Source organism: Peromyscus leucopus, chromosome 14 (genome assembly GCF_004664715.2).
Source record: "Peromyscus leucopus breed LL Stock chromosome 14, UCI_PerLeu_2.1, whole genome shotgun sequence".
Classification (NCBI taxonomy): domain Eukaryota; kingdom Metazoa; phylum Chordata; class Mammalia; order Rodentia; family Cricetidae; genus Peromyscus; species Peromyscus leucopus.
Genome location: NC_051075.1, coordinates 56,249,140 through 56,262,500, shown reverse-complemented (window position 1 = coordinate 56,262,500; position 13,361 = coordinate 56,249,140). Strand labels below are relative to the sequence as shown.

At 46.5% G+C, this 13,361-nt stretch overlaps 1 protein-coding gene across 1 annotated transcript in view; it reads right to left on the bottom strand.

Moving 5' to 3' along the window:
- Positions 1-13,361, bottom strand: part of Nrxn3 (neurexin 3) — a 1,620,870-nt gene that overhangs the window by 1,540,307 nt on the left and 67,202 nt on the right. Inside the window, 2 exon segments of the mRNA XM_037210977.1 lie at positions 9,705-9,848; positions 9,851-11,091. Coding sequence (XP_037066872.1) covers positions 9,705-9,848; positions 9,851-10,412 — 706 coding nt within the window. The 5' untranslated portion in view covers positions 10,413-11,091.

The window sequence follows — 13,361 nt, the reverse complement described above, 5'->3', positions numbered from 1 at the left end:
TTCAGAAAACGACTCAGGAGGAAGAAACCTTGCGTGTTCACTGACCTCCCAGCCTGGCTGGCCCTTTTCTTGCGGCGTGGATCACAAGCAAGTGATTTCAGCTCTGCTATCCAGCTTATCTCGCCTCACAAGTGGTGCCCTCATTTTTTATTTGAAAGCAACTTATTAAGTAAATAAGCTGTGCACTCTCTCGGCGTACTTTGTGTTCCGGGGCTGTGGGCAACATCCTTCCAAGCACACCTAGAGGAGCGGTTATGGGGTTGTCTGGGACTGCACTGTCTCCTAGGGCAGAGACTCCAGTCCCAGTGTGCCCAACAGCCACAGGACTGTGAAGAGCCTTTCTTCCTCAGATACCACACTGTCACACCAGGCAACTTCAAAAAACCAAAGTGGCAGATGAGAGGCAAGACGACAAGAAAGTAATGAATAGCGTCTCACCGAGAAACTTGAAGGAAAAACTCCCTGGTCATTTTCTTAGCTACTAAGATACTGTGTTTGGAAGGAGTAGCCTGCCCTGTGAGCATGAAGATCTGAGTTTGACCCCCAGGACCCTTATTTTAAAAAGTGTGGGGGGTGCACTGAGAACATGAAAAGAGGTGGCTTTTGAAGGCTCACTGGCTAGCCACCCTCACCTACTTAGTAAGAGAGACCTTATCCTTTAAAAAAAAAAAAAAGACAGACAAGGCCTGCAGAATAGAACAAGTGAGGTTTTCCTCTGGCTTCCACACACGTGCACACACATGTACATGCATGTATGCACACACACACACACACACACACACACACACACAGGTGTGCACACACACTGTATTTAAATAAGGCTCCTAAATGTGTTTCACAGCTGGAAAACCTGCACACCAGGAGCTGGATGGCCCTGTAGTTCTTGCTCTGCCTTTCTGCCATCAATGCAACTTTCAGACCCTTGTTTTCCTTGCCCACTATAAGGCCACCCCCCACAAAAGCTGAAAGCAGTCAACATTTCTAGGACTAGATGCAAAGCAAGGTTTATCACTGAATAGACGTAGGAAGTTCAGCCGGATGACTATGAGGTCAATTTATTTTTAAAGCGATTGGTTCCTGGGATTATAAAAAGAGAATGAGAGAGAGAGAGAGAGAGAGAGAGAGAGAGAGAGAGAGAGAGAGAGAGAGAGCGAGAGAGCGCACTTCGGAAAATACACCGGTCAGGAAACTCACGGACAGAAGTCAAGGTCTGTGAGCAGGCACAGACAATGACACATTTAAAGGGGGCCCCATATCGCTTCTAAATCAGTCACCTAAAGACACCAGTTCCTGGAGACCAGCAGCATTAATGACAACCCACTGGCAATGTCACTTTCCAAATAGATCAGGAAGACAGGCCTGGGGAGCCATACTTTGTCCTTCTCCTCTGCTGCCCACCGCCAGTCACCTGTCACACAGCCCCAGGAGAGTTAACCAAATCAAAGATGCCCAGCTCAGCTAGAAAAGCCTTCTAGAATGGCTAGAGTTATCCTTCCATTTAAATGCTAGCTTGTTCCTCTGAATCTGCAGCAAATGCTTGCAAACAATTCCTCCCTTTACCCCTGGATATTCTCGAAGCTACCTCTTCCTCCCCTTTACAAAGTGTATTCCTCTCTGCCTTCCCCAGCCCACGCTCTCCAGCTATAGCTCTTCCAACTCTGTTGGTTACAAAGTGGCACACGTCTGTGATGAAGTGCAGTCACTGGTTGGAGGGAATCACACACACACACACACACACACACACACACACACACACACACACAGACTGGCATTGCTATCACTGGACAGCAACGAGTCTTCTCCACCAGGGCCGGTACATAGAGGTGGTACCTGAAGCCCATGATATTTGGGGGTCCTTAAGAAAAAAATATTTGCAAATATATGAGGTCTGAGGCCTTGTAAGGGGCTCAAGCAAATTAAGATTTAGTAAAGGTTTAATTTCACTATCGTAAATCCACCTCTGTCATCCTGCCCCTCCCCTACACACACATACACACACAAGAAAAGAATAAACAGAAACGGAAGTTTGGTGGCATCAGATGTGAAGGAAAACAGAAGGCAACCGGAAACCAGGAGTCTGACAGGAAAGAACATAGGGACCTCCATCACCAGCCCTGAGTGGGTGATGGGCAACTCCTGGTACCTAGGAACCCAAAGGTAAGTCTGAAGAGGCTGTCTTCCTCCAGCGATGCTCCTCCAGATGCTGTAGTTCTGCTCCGACTGCCTGGAGACCCTTGGGTCCAGTCTCCAGTTACTTCGCTGCAAATCAAGGTCTTGAGGGTGGGAACCGAATGCTAATTTTCATCTGTTTTCCCTTTCTCTCCTATTCTCTCTTGCTCTCCCCAGCTGGGAACAGCAAGGCTCCTGGGACTGGCCCAGCTGATAACCTCCTGTACCGGGAGTTTGACATTTTGCTTATCTTAGACATCCAGGGAGGCAATGCTCCATTTCACGTGGAGACACAGGCCATTTGTGTTCATGAGGGGAGCTTTAGTGGGAGTGAAATGTCATGTTGGGGGTCTGGGAGCTCCATTTTGAGAGAAGGCAGCAGCCAAACTCAGTCTCACACCTTCTACACACAAGTTCAATGATACCCTGGGGTCTGCATCCCCTCACCGATTCACAGAGGTGAAGCCTGCCCTCTGCCTTTGTGGGTTGCTTGGGAGCCAAAGGCAGACAAAAAGCTGTGAATACGGTCCAAGTGAAAAATCATAGTCAGCCACCCCTTGCTTTTAAACCGGAGAGATGGCAACGATATTTGATTGTGTGCCCCCTGACGTCCCCTGCCTTCTGCCTCTGCCATCTTTAAAACTGAGATACAGGAAAAATGGCGGAGGTAGGTGAAGCTCAAAACTTCCGTGAAGCCTCGTGGACAGACACTGTTCTTACCCAAAGTCTATGCAGATAGGTTTTGATATTCTATCTAATTCAACGTCCTCAACAACTCTGAGTTCTGGTTTCTTATGGCCATAACAGAACATAATGAAGAGGGTGGGCTCTGGAGCCAGAGAGTCTGGGTACCAACCCTAGATTTGCCTTTTGTCTGCAGATCTTAGATTATTTAACCCCATCTCTCACTTTTCTTACCTGCAAGATAAACTATAGATGTGTGACAAGAGTGGTTTTGAGGGTTGCAAGGGCGACCGCATGCAAAGCAGTTATAACCATACCGATATCAAGCACATGCTCTCTGGTTATTAGGAGTTGCTGTTGTTATTCATTACTACTGTCCATGAAGCCACTGAAGCGTCACAAACTTTATCCAAATACACACAGTCTATAAATGGACAAGATCAGATTTCAGTCCAGATTATTTTCATCCCAGGGATCACACTCTTAGCCACTTTACTAAATTTTGTTGGAGTCCCAAATTTCTCTGGCCCCGTTTCTTCATCTGCCAAACAGATGTTCAATGACATCAGCCTCACAGGAGAGTGGGGATCAGATGAGCCAATAAATATGAATGCACCAGAATGTTAGACAAATGTTGGTATTCTACAATGGCAATGGCAACAATAGCTCCAGGACTACTTTGTCCACAAAAGGGCAACTGACCTTGAGCAGAGACACACCCCACAGCTTCTCACTTCAGTTACACTCTGAGGTCTCATTGCTATGGACCAAACTGCAGAGCCAGTGAGTACAGGGTCAGTCCAGTGGCCAGGGGGCATATGTACATACTCATCCCATCCCCCAAGCACAGCCTGCATCCCACTTCTCCTCCTCATGAAGGAAGGTGGAGGGGGGGCGGGGGGAGACTCAGCTGATGGGCAGCTGCCCCAGGAACTAGAAAGCATCTTTTCCAGGGCAGCCTGCAAAGGGAGATAGGGGTCTTAAAAATAATTAGCCCCCAGTGCTGGGGCCTGTGGCATCTCATTACCAAATGCAAATTCAAGTTCACGTGCCACTCCAAGGCTCCTGTCACAATGCCTGCCTGACCCTCAACCTTGCTGAATGTGGACCAAATCGTTCCCCACTGCCCCCGCCCCCTTTTCAGCCTGCAGCTGGTGTTCGGTCTCTGGAAAGGGAAAGAGGCTGCTCTTGGCCCACTGAAGGGAGAACAAGGAAAAGGGGGTCTTATTTCTTTAAGGGAGGAGGCAGGGGTATTATGGGAGGGGGGAGATTAGAAAAATTGCTCTCCCTCAGCAGTTAAAAGAGGGATAATTGGAGCAAGTGGCGGGCGGCTGTTCTGCCATTTAGCATACAGCATACCCAGGAAATCTCACTTGGTAATCAGGAGGAGAGGAGGGAAAAGGAGCAATCAGACCCCTATTCAAGCTCCGTTTAGCGACAGCCCCTGCTGGCTGGCTGGCTGGCTGACTGGCTGACGGGATGGCTGGCTGGGCTGGAGAGAGCAGGAGCTGATCCCACAGAAAGCATGAATACGAGGAAGTCAGGGTGCAGAAGCACAGAACCTCCTCTGTGTACATTGTAAGACCTTTCTGCTTTTCTTCCTTCTCCATGCTACAGAGATATGGTGGGAAGGGAGCTACCTTTTGTCCTCTGATTGCTCACCACAACCTTGTCCCCAGGCTTCCAGGGCCTGAAGAGTTAACACAGATTGCTATGTTATAATTGCAACGGAGTATACACTCGGGAAAAGGAAGGGAGAGGGCCATGTTTTACTCCAACAGGAAGTTCCAACCGGGGCATCCCTGGTACCTTAACAGTGTGCTGAGAACTTCAAGAATGCTTAGGGGTAAGCAGTCTCCTCTGGGTGGATGCCATTCTCTTGTTTTGAGAGTTGGGAGAAAAATTGGTACAATTCTCGGAAAAAAAGAAAAGTCATTGACATTGGCTTTCTGGAAGGCACACAAAGACCACACAGCGGTGATGAGACATCAGTCAAGCCAACTGCCAGTCAGCCAAATGATATGTGACATAGATAGGCCCATATCATGAGATTCATTCCGGAGAACAGGTCAGTCCAAACCTTCTCCATTGTTCCCTGGCTCCATCCTCCCTGAAGCAGGCTGACTTCATGTTAAATGAAGTCTTCAGGGAAACTGGGACTAAGCTTTATATGCCTTGGCAGTGAATCGATGCTTCACAACTATGAGCTTGCTGAGAAATTCAGTGCATGTACTTTCATAACTAAGAATACTTCAAAAATAATCATCTCAACTCATTTTGAGGTAATGACAAATTTTCCATAGCCTATGATGGGACTTGTCCCTAGAGGAAGCTGGGCACACCTATTCACTTTCTGCTCACTAAATTTCATCATAGGACTGAACTAGACAAAAGGGCCAGTGAGAGTGCTGGACCATGCCCTCACTAAATTCCAAATCACATTCATCGTTTGAAAACTGCTTTGTCTTATCTGCCCTTCCTCTGTCCTCATGATCACTTACTGGTTGGCAATCAAAGCACCTTGTTTATAAACATAATACCTAGAAGTAAGAACCTGAAACCTCTTCTCTACGCGGTCGTTGTGTGCCATAATGCTTGGTGTGACTATCAGTGAGAACATGAGCTGCAGGCTGAAGCTTTCCTGAGTTCAGAAGTCAGTTTGCAGCCAGAGTTCACAATCCTTCACCTGAAAGAGAAGACAGTGTGTCCACTACCTCTTACCCTTGGACCCAGGTCCCCCACATCAGCTATCTCTGTTGTCTTCCCCTGTTCTCACATGGAATCAGAACAGTTAAAAACACATAAAGAGATTGGTGCATCTGTGTATTCTTTCTGGGGTGCAGTACAGACACATTTTGGAGCCATTGAGGCATGTAGAGCCAGAGAGGTCAAGCAAACAGCAACACTGCAGGTATGCTACAAACTAATGGACTACAAAGGCCGTCTCCAACAGGCCCCAAGTAGACCACGGGAAGCTGCAGGAACCTACCCAGCTGCCCCTGGTCTCAGAACAGGTAAAGTACAAAACAGACCCTCATACACTCAAATGAAAGGTTCCATCCCACAAACTGAGACAACTGGGTGCTTGATACATAGGCCCCACTAACGTGGGAAAGTACCCCGATTTCTCTTCTGTGGTACGTGTGATCTATTGAGGAAAGAGGTGTGGCTACATGTCCACTGCCCCCTTCACACTGTCTTTAGGGAAATGGCAGGCATTTGTTTAGGCTATTTATCATGTTATATGTATATCTGCTTGACGCTTAGAAACTGCTCTGACTTTTCCCACTCCATATTTTACAGGCAAGAAAGTGTTTATGCTTACTCTACAAAACTTAACAATGTGTGGAGGCAACGGATATTTTGTAATTGCAATTTTGTGACTGATCAGACATGATGACAATTACTGGGATCAGCAGGCTTCATGGTATCCATGGTAAATTCTTTTACCTCTCAATAACCATTTTCACCAAAACTTTGGGGTCATTCTGTTTTCAGGCTAGCCAGCTGTGAGTTATCACAGAGTCTGTCTGCTCTGCTCCTTTCTGTACAGAAGAAGAAATCTGAACCCTGAACCTCACAGAAAGAACAATTATTAAAATATGCATGTTGCATTTAAGCCTTAGAAATCAACTGCATTCAATCTGAAGAAATCCCACTGAGAAAATAATAACACACATACAAAAATAAATAAAAAGAGAAAAGAAAATTTACACACATACATATATATGGTATATATATAATATACACACATACATATATATACAAATATATACACATATATATATATATACACATATATACATACATACATATATATTCTTCCTGCTGAAAGTGCTGATCCAAACCTGCCTGGAGGAAATGAGTTCTTTTGAAACATACACACACACACACACACACACACATACACACACACACACACACACACACACACACACACGCAATCAGAGATAATCAGCAAGTTAACAACACACTTGCAGACACCCTGGTCCCTCAAAAGGAAGAATGCCAGCTTTCAATGCAAGCGCTGAGAGCAGAACAGATCCTCTGCGCAAAGGAGAAAACAAGTGATCCTGTCAGCATCTTCTTCAGGCAGAACGTTCTCCCAAGTCACGAAGCTCTGGAGCGTCAGTCAGCTCCGAAGGCACCTGCTCGTAAGAAGCCTTTAATAACTGCATTCCAACAGCATGTTTTATGTGTTAACTCCAGTCCTCTTCTCCACTAATTTTCAATGAGGAAAAATCAAAGCCTACAAGGGTGCCCCACCTTTTAACACTACAACATGATATGTCATCTAAAGATGTGCTGAACGCTCTTCAGAGCTGTCTGGTGAAGCAAGTGGTCTGAGGACTGTGGGTTGGATATGTCTGTGGGCCTAAAGAGATAATGTATGTGTCCAGCATCTCCTTTTCCTAAGGTCTAGTCACAAGAAGGGAAATGTACAACCTAGCCTGGTAAAGGACAGAACAACAGGGTATTATTTTCACAGTAGTCCATGCACAACCTGCAATGGAGCCTCCTACCCAGTTCCCAACATGTCCATCTCCAACATGTTCCACCTGTGAAATAAACTTAGTTTGACTTTTAAAAGATATCTTAACATATCTCATAGTACATAACGTTTATATCAAACATAACCGGCTTTATAAAGGATGGACAATTCCCAAAAGGAACACCCACAAATACAATGTTAGAAACAAATCCCAATATATTCCCTTACCTGAACAGAGGGAGGAACAAGATACTTACCTGGCCCTACCCTCTTGACACAGTTGCAACAGCCCATTAAGGGAAAGCTATTTCCTCCTGAACAAGAGAATGAAATACCTGGCCTGGGTTGAGACCTAATATTCCAGTTGGGCAGGTCAGTGATCTGACTAAGAGACCACCCCTCAGAGAGGCAGGACCACTCTGGGAAGGCAGGCTCACCTTAAGACACTCGAAAACAGAGCTGGAATAATGATTTCTTTCATGAGATAATCTTCCTTCCTAGCAGCCTCACCTCCTAGAGCAGTCCCCTGGGGCCACTACAAGGTTCAGCTGGGTCTGTGAACCTTTCTGAGTCCTTCGACAGGCACCGCTACCTTTTCTTCTCTTCTGTCTTTTGATTTCAGATCCTAGTCATGCTTTCCCTGGCACTTGGGACTTCTTTATTCTTTCTTGAAAACTCCACTCCCTACCACCATGTGGCTGCCTGTTTACTATGTGGTTGACTTCCATGCCAGATTATCTCAAAGGGCAAGGATTATTTCCTTCTCTCTGCCCCTGGGAAGCTGCTGAGGTTTACAGCTGTCTACCGTTTGTTTGTTTGTTTATTTTGTTTGTTAACCTAATAAAATTTCCCTCAAGCTTCCATTTGAGTCCATTCTTCAATTCTTTTATTAATGAGACCAAGAACCCTAAGAGAGACTCTGGTTTCCAACATCACTCTGACCTCTTTGACCCTGTACCAGGGAATTCTTCACCTTGACTGTACGTTGGGATCATATGAGAAGTTGGAATATTAAAAATAGAGTTGCTGGGATTCCCTTCCCCCAAGAGATGCTGGTATAATAAGCCTGTGTATGGCTTGAAAGTTTCTCAGTTCCTCCAAGGTGATTTCAATGTTCAGATGGGGTTGAGAACCACTGATCTTCCTTAAAGAATGGCACCACCTCCATGGAGAGGCCCAATGGGTTGACAACACAAAACATCTCAAAAAGAATCAGAATGTAACTCATTTTGTGTCCTCTACATTCTACCCTCTTGAGATACACACCTGTCTCCTCAGTTCTCACATCCTTGATCACCTCAATGATTTCTCTTTCCCAAATCTAAGCCTATAGTGAGTGCAGGGGGGCAGGAATTTATATGTTATTTGTGTTTGTTTGTCATATTAAAGTACTTCCTCACATGGAACACCCAATGGAAGTTAGGAAGTTAATGTGGAAAGGTTGGGGCAACTTAAGTTCTTTGCAAGAAAATGTTTCTATCTATCTATCTATCTATCTATCTATCTATCTATCTCATCTCCCTCCCTCCATCTCCCTCTCTCCCTCCCTCTCTCCCTCCCTCTCTCTCCCTCCCTCTCTCCTTCACTCTCTTCTCTTCTTCCCTCCTTCTCTCCATCCCTTACTCCCTGTCTCAAGTGGTAGTTGGATGTAGGCAGTTTTCCAGTGTAGTTTGGGGGATTCCACTGGGCAAGGCTCCAGTCCAGCCCTGTGCCCATCCACACGTATCTCAGTATATGCAGCACTCAGGAAAGGAAGCCATTTCTAGAGAGCAGCCTCATAAAATAACCTCATTGCTAGGACAAGGACAGGTGGCTCTCCAAAGATTCCTTGACGCCCTTTCAGCTGCCTCTCATGGGCCAAGGGGTGGCATAACAAGACTGAATTAATTGTAACAGGGCCAAGCATGGACCCTATAGACCATCTGCCTCCATTCTCTGCAGGGCATTGCTTAAGCTAAGGAAGAAGAAGAAGAAGATGGGGTCTAAGTCTCCAAGGGTCAGGAGTGGCAGAGACAGCCCCCTTGCTTGCAATCCCTCTCTTGCTTCTCCTTCAGTGCTAATCCAGCTGAGCTGTATACACACTCTGCAGTCTACTCCACCTAGCCCTTGGAGTTGAGTCAGAGTGCACGGTTGAGTAGCCTGTACTCTCTTCCTGCTGAGATCCAGTGCCTTTTCCATTGAGAGCAAGGAGACGAGTTTCTACCACTTCCTTGGAGGAGGAGGCCCAGTCATATAGCTGAAGCTGCACTTGCACATAGAACTGGTTTCAATCCCGCCCCCTCCTGCCTTTACCCAGGCACTCAACAAAAGGATCTATAGCAGGGAGAAGGAGTTGGGGGGGGGGAGGGAGGACTCTTACCTTCGGAGCAGAGTGTGCCACCATAGCCGGTGGTGGAACAGTCACAAGTGGGATGGCCATCCAGGAGGAAACAGATCCCACCATTTTCACAGGGACGCTCGCCACAGGGTCCCTCTGCTTCTAACTGGACACCCTGGCTCCCAGAAGCCGAGGCTCTGAGTTGCCGTACTTGAGATCCAGCATTAATCCCTTAAAGCCGGGCATGTTCTGTACTCCATCGAGGGTCAGGGCAGAAGGCCGGATGTCAGCAGGGACGCCACCGAGGAACAAGTCACTGACCACATCCATGTAGGGCCGCTGAGGCTGGAGCTCCCCAGACTGGCCCTCGCCGTCAATCACCAGCCCAGTGCGTAGGCGGTCACGGCTCACCATGAGGAAGTGCCAGCTGCTGTCGTTCACCTGCTTGTTGGACAACACAGCGGTCTCGGCGCAGTCCATGCTAAAGCGGAGCTGAACTCGGCCATCCACCAGGGAGAGGCAGAGGAAGTCACAGACACCACCATCATCCAAATACAGGAGCAGCCCTGTGGACACGTTGGTCTTGAACTGGAAGCTCAGGTCACTGCGCGTGCTAGCATCCCAGCGCAGGTAGCGGGCCCACTGGTTGGGGAGGCCCATGAACTCCAGACCCAGGCAGAGCCCAACGAGGGAGCCCAGAAAGATGCTCACCTTTAGGGTGAAGAAAACGGAGGGGAGGGTAAAGCTCATTGTGGCTGCTGGGCCAGAGCACAGGGGAATAGACAGGCCAGGGAACAGCCCTGGGGGCGGGAGGCAGGGGTAGGCTTTGGTGATGGAAGAGAGAAGACAACGTGGTTCACAGAGAACACACAAGAAGAAGAGAACACGCAGGAATATTAGGAGGTTGAGGAAGGAGGAGAAGGAACAACACAGGCCTAGATAGGCACACAGGCAAGAAATCCAGAAGAGGCAGAAGAAACAGACAGGGGATGTTGGGTGGGACAAACCAGGGGCGGGGTGAGGAAGAATTCTCTTGCTCCAAGAAAAGATCTCAGCTATCCGCGTGGATCCGGAGGCCTTGATTCAAGGAGGAGAAGGAGCCCAGGGTAGGAACAAGCCTTCAGAAATGTGCCCCTCCTGGCAAATGTCCTAGCCAGGGAGACCAAGGACGGGGCTAGAGCCCCAGGCCGCAATGGAGGAGGAGGAAACAGTGAAGTGAGCCGGGTGAATGGTAGGTCCAAGCCCAGGAACAGTGCTAAGATTCTACCGTCTAGCAGAAGCAGGCCCCGGGGAGGGGAACGACAAGCAACTGAGAACTCAGGCCAAGTAGGGCCCAGAGCAGAGCAGAGGCGGATTCAGGCTTCATGGTGCTGACCGGAGGCAATGCTGCCCATAGCACACACAGCTCGCAGGACTCCAGAGAGAAGACCTGTGGGGGAAGGGAGAAAAGAGATTAAGATTAGGGCCAAGCACCAATGATTACATCCCACGGCATGAAGATTGGTGGAGTGTGCGTGCATGCGTGCCAGCCAGGCAATTCTAGATACTTCAACGCTAGGTACTTCACACAGGACAAGGGTCCAGTCAGTTCTCCCATGGCCGGGCAAGATCCTGAGCCCAGCTTCTAATGACACACTTAGATTTTCCAGATGTAAAATGCAAAACATCATGGAAAGTCCCCAAAGCCGTATCAGCACATTTTTTGCAAATAGCCAAAATTGAAACATTAACATTTTAAAACATTCAAATACCCATATGTAATGTTCATTTATTTATATATTAAAAAGATTTTTTCTTTTTCAATTTTATAATCCATTGCTTAAGTAGACGAGGTCTAAGACCTTAAATTTTAGAAAGAAATATACATAAAAACCAGGAGAAGTGAATGAGTAGGCAAAACAGTCTCCATCTCTAACCAAATATTAGGGAAACCTTCTAAAATAAAAACTTTAATATTAAAAAAAGTTGAAAGACTGAGTTTGGATTCTAATTCCTGTACATGAAATGCAAAACAATATTCCTAGCCTATTTCCATTTCTACTTAACAATTTAAAAAGTAGACAAAATAATAGCCCCTTTCCAAGATTGAGAGAAAAATTAGTGAGATTCGTGTAGTGTGGTCCCAGCATAGGCTTTGTACATAGTAAGTGGTCAATATATTCTAGGTTGTTTTTTTGTTTTTTTTTTTTTTTTTTACTTCCAAAATGAAAAGGAATGGGTAGACGAGAAGTGTGTGTGTGTGTGTGTGTGTGTGTGTGTGTGTGTGTGTGTGTGTGTGTGTGTGTGTGTGTGTAAAAAAGAGAGGGGGGTGGGAGGGAGAGAGAGAGAGAAGAGGGCAATGTATATATGCACAGTATTGAGAAGATTTATGAGTAGCTAAGAAGTGTCACAGACAGAGTGACACTAGATTGACTAGGAAGGCAGCAATATCCACTGAGCTTGAGCCCTGGTTCCTGAAGGAAGCTGCTGATCTACCTAACCAAGCTAGTGATTTTTCTGTTCAGATAAAGCAGTCAGCGTAATTTCCAAGGGCTGTGCAAGTTGTGGCTTACTCCTTGTCACAGTTGATAGTTCACAGTGGTTCACAATCGTCTCCATTAGAGCATTGCAGTTCACTCTGTTTACAAGGAGGACATCACCAAAGAGGAAGATGCTATCCCTTTAAGCAGGGGCAAACTCCTGTTCTACACAAACAAGCAACCTGTATCCACAAGAGCCTGATCAAATCCATCATCACAATAGTCTTGGTACCATGAAAGGGTTTTACCCAAGCAGTATTTCCTGGAGTGTGTCATGGGTATCCCCATGGGCTCAAGGGATAGCCAATTAGAATGTGGACATTGGAATATACTGATGCTGACTTGTAGGGGTGTATGCCTACTACCAAAAGTTCAGGGTTTCTTTTTGTGTGTACTGGTTAATGTCATTTTGGTACCACAAAGTCAACTACACTCACACCACAGCTATATGCCAATAATACAAACATCTTGTCCATGACAAGATGAAATTTAGCCATGTAAATATCCAGGAAGAATATTCAAGAATAATAGTCAATGTACAAGTCTTGAGTCTGGTACAGGCATTGGAGTGGAGTGGGTGGGAGATATGAAGCCAAAGGTGGGTAACAGGAAGTAAAGACTGGAGGAGACTTAACAGTCTCTAAGAATATGATCAATGTGTTGAGTGAGATATGATAACCAAGTCAAAAGGCAGCATCCTCCAAGAGAGAGGAAACGCCAGTCTACCTAACTCTAACTCATTCCAGGTACCACTCCACTGGATCAGAGTAACATAAGACACTCTTCCATACTCAAAAGCATCACAGACTGGTGGAGGACAAGTGTACTTTGGAGACGTCAATCATACTAGAACCAGATTGTTTGTTGTGGCAACACCCTAGGGACGGGGAAAAGCAACTGCTTGACCGCAGTGCCTACCACAGGACATTAGGATGTTGTCATAGAACAGGAGTGGTGAAATGTCTATACAAAGAGTGAACCGTAGAACAGAATTCAAGAGCCACTATAAGGTCCTTTGACTTCTATTCCATACAGAGGCTTCAACATGGCCCCACTGTATACAAACAAGGACATCATTGCTGAGTACTCCCTCAGCTTTTCAAGATGCCAGCCCAAGTGGTCCTGGAAGATAAATCAATACCTGCCTAATTGTCTGTTGAAACCCATGAATAAATGAAGA